The 12,984-nt window shown below is 39.6% G+C and overlaps 2 protein-coding genes across 6 annotated transcripts; both read left to right on the top strand.

The window, feature by feature from the left end:
• Positions 1 to 908: 908 nt before the first annotated feature.
• On the top strand, positions 909 to 7,053 carry LOC141830176 (chaperone protein dnaJ 49-like). Of its 3 annotated transcripts, none has more exons than XM_074717663.1 (3): positions 909 to 1,100; positions 1,161 to 2,313; positions 6,756 to 7,053. In XM_074717663.1, exon 2 carries the CDS (start codon positions 1,186 to 1,188, stop codon positions 2,296 to 2,298), a length of 1,113 nt encoding a protein of 370 aa, XP_074573764.1. In that variant the 5' UTR covers positions 909 to 1,100; positions 1,161 to 1,185; the 3' UTR covers positions 2,299 to 2,313; positions 6,756 to 7,053. The 3 variants fall into 3 exon arrangements, with proteins under 3 accessions (XP_074573764.1, XP_074573765.1, XP_074573763.1); XM_074717664.1 differs by having other exon boundaries at positions 909 to 1,090; positions 1,170 to 2,313; XM_074717662.1 differs by having other exon boundaries at positions 910 to 1,090.
• Positions 7,054 to 8,151: 1,098 nt separating this feature from the next.
• On the top strand, positions 8,152 to 12,401 carry LOC141830175 (uncharacterized). 3 transcript variants are annotated; one of them, XM_074717659.1, is made up of 2 exons: positions 8,152 to 9,935; positions 12,285 to 12,401. In XM_074717659.1, exon 1 carries the CDS (start codon positions 8,200 to 8,202, stop codon positions 9,859 to 9,861), a length of 1,662 nt encoding a protein of 553 aa, XP_074573760.1. In that variant the 5' UTR covers positions 8,152 to 8,199; the 3' UTR covers positions 9,862 to 9,935; positions 12,285 to 12,401. The 3 variants fall into 3 exon arrangements, with proteins under 3 accessions (XP_074573760.1, XP_074573761.1, XP_074573762.1); XM_074717660.1 differs by lacking the exon at positions 12,285 to 12,401 and adding an exon at positions 11,531 to 12,048; XM_074717661.1 differs by lacking the exon at positions 12,285 to 12,401 and adding an exon at positions 10,137 to 10,642.
• Positions 12,402 to 12,984: the final 583 nt, after the last annotated feature.

Consider the following 12,984-nt stretch of genomic DNA (forward strand, 5'->3'; position numbering starts at 1 on the left):
ACAACATATTCCCATCACAAATTTGTGATGGGAATGACCGTTCAATCACAATCACTCATTCAATCACAATCATCTATTCAATCTACGATCAGGATTTAATCTTAATTTTAAAATCCAACGGTGCAGATTCCCGTCACAACATTTGTGACGGGAATTCTATTATGACAAATAGCTTTTTCTTTTTTTAAACGTCCGTAGTGCTCAAACTACTAATGACGTTAGGCCATTAGATCATAAGTGATTTGTGCTTTCTGAATTTATTTATTAAGGTCGGATTGTTCATATCTAGATTATTAAAAAAAATTATTTATATTTGATAATCTAGATATTCAAATTTTTATATAATCAATTAATTTGGAGGTGGACGACTTTCTTTTGATTCGTCCATTAGACAAATATGGAAGAGTAAAACTCGAATTCCTAAAGAGACCTTTGAACAAGGTAAATGCTTTTTCATAGAATGACATCATCGAACTTTATAGGCGCAAAACTTTCTAAAAGTTTATATAATCAAACTTGAGAATCCCTTTTACCATGACAATGAACAATGTTTCTCTTTTTCGACCCGAGGGAGAGCCACATAGAGAACTAAAACAAAGTTCGATCACATGTGGTGATGTTGTCGTGTCCATCTTTCTCTTCATCTAGATGCTCTTTTTCTCTATCGACATACCCCTCTTGATTGAACTCGCTAGTGTAGAGACGGAGTCAGAAATTTTATATTGGAGATGAAAAATATGAGTTAATGAGGCAAAATGGATATTTAAGAAACTACGAGGGGCACTTTGGCAAGAGAATAATATTATGGTGGTAAAACACAAATTTTCCTAGAGAATTAATAATAAATTTTTCCTTGGAAAAATTAAATTTTTGTTTTTTTTATGTTTTTTGAGAAATTCTCTGGTGAAGCTCGCGTTGAATCGGTGCAGGGTTTCGTCGTATCGCGTGCATCGCTCCCCACCCAGTCGTCTCCTTCCTTCGCCCTTCCCCGTTCGGTCTTTTCCTTTTCCCCCTTTCCGGTGATTCAGGCGGATCTCTGCCGCTCGAGTCCTCCCGTTCCCGGGAGCGGAAGGCCTTCTCGATCCCAACTGTATGTAAAGGTAGATCTGTTGCGTGCGATGTTCCATCTCAATTTTGTCTTATTCTCGATCTCTTTGAAGGTTCAATAGCTGATCGAATCTGGCGATGGAAGGGAACAAAGATGAGGCTCTCAAGTGCCTCCGGATCGGGAGGGATGCCTTGGAGGCAGGAGATCGAGCGCGTGCCGTCAAATTCCTGTCCAAAGCTCGCCGCCTTGACCCCACGCTGCCGATCGAGGGCCTTCTGTCGGCCGCAGAAGCACCCGATGGTGGAAAGTCTGGAGGTCCCGATGATTCTGCTGAATCGTCGAACGCCGCCCCTCAGCCTGACGGACCCTCCGTTGGTGCTTCGGTTCGTGCTCGTGCCACGACTGCTTCGTCTAAAGCTAAGAATTGCTCCGATGGGTCTGGTTCATCCCGAGAGTACACAGAGGAGCAAGTTACGATTATCCGGCAGGTCAAAAAGCAGAAGGATTACTATCAGATACTGGGGCTTGAAAGGGGTTGCACGGTGGAAGACGTTAAGAAAGCCTACCGGAAGCTGTCGTTGAAGGTCCATCCCGACAAGAATCAGGCGCCTGGTGCGGAAGAAGCCTTCAAGGCAGTCTCTAGGGCCTTCCAGTGCCTTAGCAACGAAGAGAGTAGGAAAAGGTATGATCTGTCTGGTTCAGATGAGCCTGCATTAGCACGGCCTGCTGCACACCGTAGGAGTCATGGGTTTAATGGTTTCTATGATGATGACTTCGATGCTGATGAGATCTTTAGGAATTTCTTCTACGGGGGAGGGCCTCCAGTCGTCACTCCTTTTGGCACTTTCCAATTTAGGACTGGTGGTATGGGTAGGCCAAGCGCTAATGAGGCGCACGGTTCTTTCAATCCTAACCTTCGGATGTTAATACAAATTTTGCCTATCCTTCTTTTGCTCCTGCTGAACTTCCTGCCATCAAATGAGCCCATTTACACACTTAACCGAAATTATCCATATGAGCATAAGCTCGAGACATCTAGGGGGGTGAAGTACTTTGTCAAATCTGTGAATTTTGAAGAAGAATATCCTTATCAGAGTCAAAAACGTACTGTTTTAGAAGAACGGGTAGAGAGAGACTATGTGGCGATTATTTCACAGAACTGCCGTGTTGAATTACAGAGACGACAATGGGGCCTGTCCTACCAGACTCCACATTGTGACATGCTTCAAAAGTTTCAGGCAACAGCTTGATGCCACTAACTCAAGGTAGTTACACTACTAGCTTTGCAATTCTTGCAACAATAGTTCATTTAACTTTGCAACATTAGATTTTGCATTTGTTAGATTATCTACTCTAATTTCTTTCTTAGTATTTTTTTCTTTTTGTTAGTCGGTCTAATTTTAGGTATCTACTTATGTGAATTCTAGTTGGAGAGTAAGGAAACTACACACAAAAAAATTTAATATAGTAGAGATACAAATGCTAAGTTGAATGTTGAAGATAATACTGAGATATGACACCACATATATGTTTATGAGTATTAGATTAATAAGTTTATTGGTCTTAGGGTTTAATCTCACATCGATAATTTAAGTTCATGTCTTGTTTGATATATTCCCAATGTAATCCTATTAATACAATCCAACATTCTCTTTCCCCAAATTGTACTTGGTATCATAGCCTCCTTTTTAGGATTAGGATTTCAAAAGAGCTATTCTTTCCTCCCTTCTCTCTCATTTGTGTCCCACACTGTCTCTTTCTCTCCTCCATTGTAATTGACATAAACCACCTTTCATCCAAGAGGCATACCACTAGCACCAGTTATGCAACCAGCTTCTCCTTGCTTCCTATGAGATCTGCTCCACAACCTGACCATCATCAATGCCTCCACCTTCCCTCAATAACTAGTTTGGATGAATTTGAACTATCAAGTCGTGGATGAATTTGAACTAGTAATTTGAGATTAATTATGCTTCTAGAAAACTGGCAATTTTGATTTGAATTTGGCAGCTATTAGGTTGTGATTACTTTTTGATAACTCTTAGGTTTTGTGTGATACTAGATCAATTTTCCATGGGCTTTGAACTGATATTTCCATCATGGTTTCTTGGAGAGTCTGCTCTATGCATGCTGTTTTGGGTGATTCATTTTATGAGAAGGCTATCTATGTCTAGAAAACTAGCAATCGTGGTTAAAATTTAGCATATTGCTACTACATTTTGGTTACTTAATACATTTCTTGGTTTTGTGTGGTATTAGATCAAGTTGCCTTGGCCCTTGTACTGATAATGCCATCATGGTTTAGCGCTGAGACTGCTAATTAACTGTGCATGTTGTTTTGGGTGTCTCAAGGTTTAAAGAGAAGACTGCTGATTGATTGCATGTGGATTTGTCTTTTATGAACTTCAACCATCATTATTTTATATTTTGTCGAAATATGTATTCATTATTTATGTGTTGTTACTGTGTGTGTGTGTATATGATCCATGTTTAAGTGTTCGTAGTTTGAACAAGGGGTTGATATTTGAGCTATATGGCATATTTGGTATCCACAATTCCGTAGTTACTCCTGTTAATTAAGTTAAACACGCCATCTAAAAAATTCTGCTTTCTAACATAAGTTACCTTGTCCAAACTGAGTCATAACCAGAAACTAACTTGTTATTTATTAATACATGTCGAGTGTTGACCTGATAGATGTATCCTTTGGCAGAATATTTGTCACGTCTTTTTTTCATCACTCACATAATCACTGAATTCTTTGTTCACATTTTTTATTCCACTATTTCAGCTTTTGCTTCAGATCAAAACCAAATAAGGAATTCATTTTCCCTGGATTTTGTTATGTAATTCATCATTTATTGTGTTGTTTATGGTGGATTCAATAGTGCATAAGAAGCACAGCTCTCCATCAATTTTTTTTTGCTTCTTTACACATATTGGACATAATCATTGTACTTTCTAGATCAACAGTTATTTACTTGGTACCCACCTTTGAAGAGGAAGGAAACAATTCTGGGAAGAAAAAAAAATCAAAATGACCAAATTACCATCAAGTGAGATTTCAAAAGCCCACCGCTAGATCTCCAAGTTCGCTTCTGCCTCTTGCTCTAGCAGACCTCTGATGGCCTCTACTGCTCCATGCTCTTTATGAAGCTGGAAAGAGTAAGGTGTTCACCAGATGAAGCTTCCCTAGGGCCTATGTTGCTTTTGTGCCCACCTTAGAACTGCACTTGAGGTCACAAAAGGAAAGGGCTACAGCAAAGATTTACATCAATCAATAGTGTAGTAATGTGGGCGACCTCAGAGTCGGAGAGGGGGAAGAAGGATGAAGATTGGAGAGGGAGAGGGTGGGAATGATGATGCGATGAGAGGGTGAGCTGAGTGTAGAAAATACAATGTTAACAAGAGGGTGCTTTTGGTCTTTTCACTACTACAGTGTCTCTATCAATTTCAGACAGAAGTGTTTGGTTTTCAATCCATGGATTTTGTCCTACTTCGATCCCCTCTTGTATCAATTGGACTCAACGAATGGGGTGCTGAAGTGCCTCCATGCAGTGGAAGTGAACCAACCATACATCTCTGTCATGCTTGCTATATAACCTATAAAATTTAACATTTTTTTTACAGACTTTTCACTATTGTATGGCATCTTGCTTTACTACTATAACTTATTTGTGAATGTTGTTGCAAGATTATCCTTCCATGGAATGTGGTAATAGTTCCTCTTGGAAATTATTTAAGTTTTTTTCCTTCAATTTTTGTAATTTTTTCAGACTTTGACAATGACATGATATTATTTATCTGTCTTGTAGATTTCCCATTTAGTAGGCTCATCACCTTCTAACCATTTATGTCAACATGTTAGCATATATTCCATCTCTCATGTCAGTTGTCAGGGCCAAAACATTTAAGATGAGAATAAGATGGGTATTTAGGTTGTATTAGAACAGAGGGATTAAATAGTGTCTTCATTTGCAAGCATTAGATCTTGTCCAAAGAGATGATAAAATGAGAAAATTAGTTATAATGTTATCAATATATTCAAATGCAGGATAAGGTTGCATACAGTAAACCCAATGTGGTCCGATCCTTCTCCAAAATCCCGCATTTGTGGGAGCTTCGTGCACCGTTATCAACATATTCAAAGACATTATATTACTTTAACAGTAACAATCAGGATAAATGGTGCCAATAGAGGATGTTAAAGATTACTTAATACAAGTAAAAGATAAATGCACATGTGACATTATTTCTAAATGTATATAGTTGCAATAACCTCAATGACATTAAGATCCATATAACCATTTCCCCTAATGGGATTCATGTACATCTTTCCACCATAAATCAATTCTATTACCTAGGGAGTTGCAATTTTGTCTTCTTCCTTTAGTGCAAACTCGAATTTGCTCTAAGTGTATGCATTAATTTATTTAGAAAATGTTAATGGTGAATTCAAGAATAAGCCATTTAATGTGCATAAGCATGGGTCTTTAGTTTCAGTAAAATAAATGTTTAATTGTAATGAATTTTGACTGACATTATTGTTTAAATCTTCTATTTTATTTGAAGCTAAACGATCCAATGCTCCTTCCTGTTTTATCTCTAAAGGGGCTCACTTGGTCATTTTGACCAACTCTTGTTATCTTTTATATGCTAGTCATGGATTGTTTCTATTTTTAAAATTCTGTGTTGTCTACTCCAGTCTAAACCAAATTATTGGGTTTGAGTAATTTTTGTTTACCCACACAGCTATGAACTACAATCCACATCATTTAGCAATTAACAACAGTGTTCTGATTTAATGTCACATCTTTATTTCTGTTTCATCATCTGATTTTGCAATGTAAAAAATACCCCTAGTTCATGATCCAAATGCATGCCACTTCATGTGCACCTTTTAAGAACTTGGTGTTTATGTCTACCACACAAGCTTTTTTATTTGTATTCAGTATGACTTTGTTGAGTCCTTTTTTCCCCAGCATAAAACCCGTATGGCATCAAAAATCTCAATAAAAATTTGTACTATCTTACTCCTGTCTGATGCGGTATTGTCATTTTTTTTGTTCAGTTATCATTTTTAAAATATTCTTTAAGATTATATCTTTCTGTTTATTAGGCAAAGCCTGAGATCTGAATGCGATTTTAAGCTATAGTTTTTTAATGTGTGGAAAGGATGTTTTAGGCCAATGGTGTCGTTTGGTTGACTCTGCTCAAAAGATGGTGGTCCCTTTTTGTCAGTAGCGTGGCCGTAAGTTTTGACCTATGTCTTGGTTGATTTCCTTGAGTTTAGTGTTTCAATCTAGTCTGTGAAATTTGGTTCAATCTGAAATGTTGGCCAGAAACCAATGTGCTCTGCACTGAGCTGATCCAATCCCAGATCTGATTATTATTATTATCTTTTGAAATCCAATGTTTCTGGAGTTGAATGTTCAAAATGAGAGTTCTTTCTGGGCATTAGTTAGTTGATTCCACTGACTGCACCTGTAGGTGCAGCTGCAATAAACTACTGTATCCACAAGATTGAAACTAAGTTTAATTGCGTTCTACAGATTATCAACTCTTTAGACCATCTTAATCTTCTAAGAATATCAGTTCATCCGCAATCATCCTTTTCCAGATACTGCTAGCACTTTCGTTCAGATTACTTTTGCTCTTATTCCATCTTGTTATTGCTTTAATAATTTGTGATGACCGATTCTTGCAGGTCTATGGCGGTTTGATATCAAAGTTCCTAAATTCTTTTGTGGTATATTGATGGATAAGGGTACTTCTATGGCTACAACATTTCGATAAGATGCCTATCCCCTTGTTCTGATTTTGAAGTCTGCAGTTTAAATCTGGAGGGAACTGTTGTCGGTTCGATATCATTTTAATTAGATGTATCTTTAAGACCTACGACTATTAATTTTCAGAGTTTATTGTATAGAAATCTTCAACAGTCAGTACGATGGAATCGACCAATCTGTTTGCTCGACATAATAATGTATTGAGATTTCTTCCAACCTGAATCTTACTTAAATAAACCTGCTGCATTGTTTGTAAACCGTATCAGGGGTACTTGGGCTTTGTCTTTGTGTATCAGGTTTCTTGATTTGCCTCTTCTGCAATTGGTGCATTTTTAATTCACTTATCTTCTTCTGAGAAAATATTGCAAGTGATAAAAATAATATTTTGGTTGTCGAGCAATTTAAATTTGACTTTATTTTCTTTTCTTCTGAAAAAAAAAATAAAATCTACCATCTTAACGGTCTCATATGGTCGATCTCACGATCATCTGAGAGGAGGTAAATCGAGAAATTATAATTGGTCACGACGTATGAGGGTATTGTCTAGTTTTGTCAGGATTTAAATTCTTATCTTCTTGTGTAATTCTGTTGCGTCATAATTAATTCAGTTATGTCCCGTATTTTGGTGAAGAATTGGTACTTTTCAATGAGAAAAAGAAATATTATCTCTGCAAGCGTGATATGAGAAAGCTACCCACAACCACAAGTGGAGATCTGAATGGGACCCAATAAAATTAACATATTTTTTAATTTAAATATTAAATATTTAAACAAATTTGCAAGTTTAAATAAGTAATAAAACTAATGTTTAAGTTTAAATAAGTATAACTGCAGTAATATAATTGAGTAAAGATTACAAGTCAATCGTTGGCTCATGAATGAAATTAATTTTCTTCATATTTAAATTCAGCCAATAATATTCGTGAATAAGAATATTATTTGTCCCCGGGACAATGATGCCACAGTAAGACATTCAGATTGTCACCCATGTATATGCGGTTCGATCCACTTATTTGCAAATTTTTTTTTTTCAAATGGGGATCAAAATTTTTCTTCAAATGGGGATCAAAAGGATGTTGGGTGTCTGGACGTGCACTTCCTGGCAGCCGCGTGACCCTGCGTGCACTTTCTGACCAATGCGTGTATGCGTGTATTTTTCGGTCGGTCATTCCAGAGATAGTCAATGGGATTAACTGGATTTATCATTTTGTGAATAAGAAATTATCTTATGAAAGAAACGGCTGTAAATTGTAATCTGCATAGCACGGGACCGCGTTGGCTAAGGGCTCTCCCCCTAAAACCACTCCACAGTCCACAGGCCTCTGTTTCCTTCTCTGCTTCATCGTCTTCCAGAAGTTTCTGATGAAGAATTCCAACAGAAGCGGAGCCACTGCCGGAGACCCGGTGGAGAAGGAGGCTCCTCTGAGCCAGAAGGCCGTCAAAGTCGTCGTTAACGTGTGCTTCGCTTCCTTCGTCCTCGCCGTCCTCGTCTTCACCATAGTCGCCATCACCTACCAGCCCCCCGACCCCTGGCTCGATTCCCCCAAAGCCCTCATCGCCAAGTCACTTGACGCCGTCCTCCTCAACGCCACCTTCCGCACCGACGACTCCGTCCTCCGCACCGGCGAGGATCTCACCTTCGCCGTCGCCGTCGACAACTCCTCCTCCGACATCGCCATCCCACCTCCAGCCACGGTGGCCTCCACCTCCGTCTGCGACTCCGATTCCCCTATCAATTGCTCCGACCCCCGCGCTCTCGACGCGATCCGCCGCTTCAACGCTCGGATCTTTGGCCGGTCCATCGTGCTCCTCAGCTACGACGCGCCCGTCACCGGATCCACCCCCGGAGAATGCGACGCCGCCTGGAGATTCCGCAACCGCCACGAGAAGTCTTGGCGGCGCTACAGGGATTATCGCCGTTTCCGTCTCGCCTCCGCTGAGAACTGCAGTTACGAGGTCGTTTCCGCGGGCAAGTTCCGCTCCGGCGTCAACGCTGCCCCCAAGTCCTCGCCGCGGCGCTGGTCCCCGTCGTCGCGTGCCCCTCCTGCGCAGATCCGTGATGCTGATATCAACGACACGATCCCAGAGCTCGGATCGGATTTCCGGAGAAGAAAATACATCTACTACACTCGAGGCGGGGATTACTGCAAAGGAATGAATCAGTATCTTTGGAGTTTTCTCTGCGCCCTCGGAGAAGCCCAGTATTTGAACCGGACGTTCGTGATGGATCTAAACATCTGCCTGGCTGCCACTTACAATCCCAGTGGCCGGGATGAGGAGGGCAAGGATTTCAGGTACTATTTCGATTTCGAGCATCTTAAGAAGTCTATATCGTTGGTGGAGGAGAGCAAGTTCTTGAGAGACTGGCGCCGATGGGAGCGTGCTTCCAGCAAGATCACCCTCCGCAAGGTGCCAACATCTAAGGTCACTCCGATGCAGCTCAAGGAGGACAAGAGCACCATTATCTGGAGGCAGTTCGATGGGCCAGAGCCTGAAAACTACTGGTACCGCGTGTGCGAGGGCCGGTCAGCTAAATTCATTCAGAGGCCATGGCAAGCCATTTGGAAATCCAAGCGGCTGATGAACATTGTGTCCGAGATTGCAGGGAAGATGGATTGGGACTATGATGCCGTACATGTGGTCCGAGGAGACAAGGCGATGAACAAGGAGCTGTGGCCCAATCTCGATGCAGACACATCTCCAGAAGCCTTAGTGAAGAAGCTAACTATGGTGATCGGGAAACGGAGGAATCTATACATTGCCACTAATGAGCCATTCTACAATTATTTTGATAAACTAAGATCTCACTACAAGGTGCATTTGCTTGACGATTACAAGGAGATGTGGGGCAACACAAGCGAGTGGTACAATGAGACCATGGCGCTAAATAATGGGCTCCCGGTGGCGTTTGATGGGTATATGAGGGTGGCAGTGGACACGGAGGTGCTCTATAGAGCAAAGAATAGTGTGGAGACATTCAATAATCTAACCATGGATTGTAAGGATGGTATCAATACATGCTAAGCATTGACATGAAAAAAGAATTGGAGGCTGAGAAGAATGTGGATATGCTTCTTTTTGTCTGGATCCTTGTTCAGGTACTTATTCTATCTATTTTGAATTACAATATTGAGCAATTTTAATGATGTCTATTTTATGCTCATTAAACATTGAATTACAATATTGAGTAGTTTTAATTTGTATGTTTGCTATTTGTTTCCTTTCTACAGTTTTGATTTATAGCAATTTGTTCATTTTCCCTTTTTTTCTCCTATTGTCACGAGACATCTCTTTGTTAGTGTAAAATTTTCAGTTATTGGCTATTTCTGTGGGTTGGGCTGATATTCGTAAACCCTAGCAAACTCTCAAGATGTTGACACATATTTGGGCTCTAATCGAAGAAGACGTCTACCTGCATATCCATGCCATCCGCAGCTAGCTTGAGTCGGGATCTTCTCATGTTCAATTGAAGAAGTAACGTGCAGGTACATGCACACAGGATACATTAAAAGAATTTGTAGGGCTTAGATCCATTATACCAACTAAATTACAGGTTGTTGAGGGTAATTATCTATCTTAACATTATGGGACAGATTTGTGTAGAGAAATAGATAACCATGGTGATTGTTAGATGGGTATGGGTATCAGATATGATGACAGGTTTGGATTCAAGTAGCTAAAACTTTGTGAGTATCTTACATGTTGCCATCCTCATGCCCAAGTTTCTTTTTCCTATACTGATGTTTCATGTAAGATTCTTTACATGTAAAATGTTTTACTGATCCCTTCACAGTCGTTTGCAAAGAAGTAGCTTATTCCTACATGATTAGTTTTGCATATAAAATTTAGTTGAAAATTATAAGTTGGTGTTTAGTTGTTGATATATAATCTCAGTAATATCTAAATCAATCTTGACCGAACATTTCTGTGAATGAATAGTATTCCTTCATTAGAGCATATTCTTAGCATCTAGCGCATATTCTTAGCATCTAGCACATATTCTTAGTATTTAGTCATGAAGAGTTACTAAAGAAGATTAAGAAACAAGTGTTATTAAGTTCTCCTACATTCTCTTCCTCTCTATAAAGATCATCATCTTCTTTCTCTCCAACAGGTACTATGCAATTTTTAGGCGGTTTACACGTTGGTTGCATGGACAAGATCAGAGGTTCCTATATTTTATAAAGTTAAATAACCACAATAATTTAGGGTGGGCTGGGTCAGTTGGGTTGAATTATTTTTTTACAAAAAATTGGCCCAGCTCAGTTTAGTTCAGGTTATTAAAATGGTTTCATACTGGATTTCTTTTAATTGAATCCAAAATTTTCAGTTTGATTCAATTTGGGTTTTGGTTGGAGAGTTCAGGTTTTTTATACTAGCTTGATTACAGATTCACAGAATAAAAATAGAAAATGTAATTCATAGGAAAACACACCATACAGCTCAAGCAATAAAAATATAAAAATTGTATATGTAATTTAATGTAAGATCAGCTGTCCACCTGAATTCTACTATACAAGGAACCTGTAATTATATGAATTTTACAAGAAGCATGTAATTAAATGTAAGATCAGCCATCCACCTAAATTCTACTATACTATGAATTGTAGATTAGAAAGCAAGTACTACAATATTTATTTTCATGCTTCAATCTACAGATCCTGACCATTCTAAATGACTATATTTATTATAGATTCTGGACATGGAAGTGATGCTGACTAGATTTGTGTTGCCAATGTGGAAGAAGAGATAACATATGTGGGTTGAATGCAAACAATGATTTCGTGAATTGTGGAACATAAAATAGATGCTGGAAGGGATGTTAGGCATGGTGTCAGAAGGAACAGGAACAGCTGAGATGGGGGAAGATGATAAAGACAAGGGTGGATGACAAAGACAAATCAAGAACTATGTGAAACATAGTTTAGTTAATATGGTATATATGATATAAATTAGGTAAGATTGATTTGGGTCAGTTTGTTTCAGGTTTTGTATTAAAATCTGAAAACTTGATCCAAACTCACAATATAAAATTTTGAATACTCAATCCCTGATTGAAAACATAAAAAACCCTTCATTTTTTTGGGTGGTTTAGATTTTTAGTTTGGGGAATACATCGATTTTTTTTTTTTGCCACCTCTATCTGTACCCTGTGGAAATTAGGACTATCTCAAATTATTTCCTTTTAGTTGGGTTTTGTGGGTGCAAGTCTTGGAAATCGATTATATTATGCAAGTCATATTGGAGTACAATCTGAATGAGCAACATTAGAGCTTGCTACGTTTGCTCCAGCTTGTTTAGTACGTTGCCTTAGATTTCTTTTTATGATACGCTGTTTCCTTAGCATGTGTGTTTTTTTTTCTTTGTTCTCCCTTTAACTTGTCTGCCCTTCATCGTGAAGTTTGACAGTCTGATATACCTTGATCTTTCACTGTTCTCAACTTCAGATGAATTCCAACTCAACTAAAGGGGCCTCCGGAGTCTCCTGGAAGTGATCATGAGGAAGCCTAATTTTGTCATTTTTGAACTACATATTGGATCACTCTTTTCGACAGAATCACGCACGGAAGTAGTTAGTTAATTTGTCCGATTTTCAAGAGAATAATTTTTACATTTAGTCGTTGCAATGGTGTTTATGCTTCTCGCGACAATCTTAGTCATCCCAATCGACTACCTCCTTTGTTTTTTCCCCTCTACATCTGCTAAACTACTAGTGCTTAAAATGTAAAATTGATGCACTTAAGATATAGTATAATACGGAGTTGCTATGCTGCGCGACTCCTCGTCCGCGACATCCGCGATCCACCACCGTTGTCGCCGCCCTCACCATGCCATCCGACCATCGCCGCCCGCCGCCTCGACCACGATCAACGCGCCACTCGTCGGTGCTTTAGTCGGCGTCGGATTTTCGGCCGGATAATGGTCGGAATCCGACGAATTTGATCGGAAACAGCCGCCCCTCCCACTGCGTGACCACCATGGGTCGCGATTCGGTTGGAATCCAGCCCGATCGACACCCATAGTGGCCGCGTCGTTTTCGATCAAATCGCGGTCGGAAACGGTGTTGCCACTGTGGACCCTATTTTCGGTCGAATTTCGTCAGATTCTGACTACTATCCGGTCGGAATCTGACGTCGGACGGAGCGC

Source organism: Curcuma longa, chromosome 5, assembly GCF_044706935.1.
Source record: "Curcuma longa cultivar G26 ecotype Majalengka, Jawa Barat chromosome 5, ITB_CL_G26_1.1, whole genome shotgun sequence".
In the NCBI taxonomy this organism is placed as follows: domain Eukaryota; kingdom Viridiplantae; phylum Streptophyta; class Magnoliopsida; order Zingiberales; family Zingiberaceae; genus Curcuma; species Curcuma longa.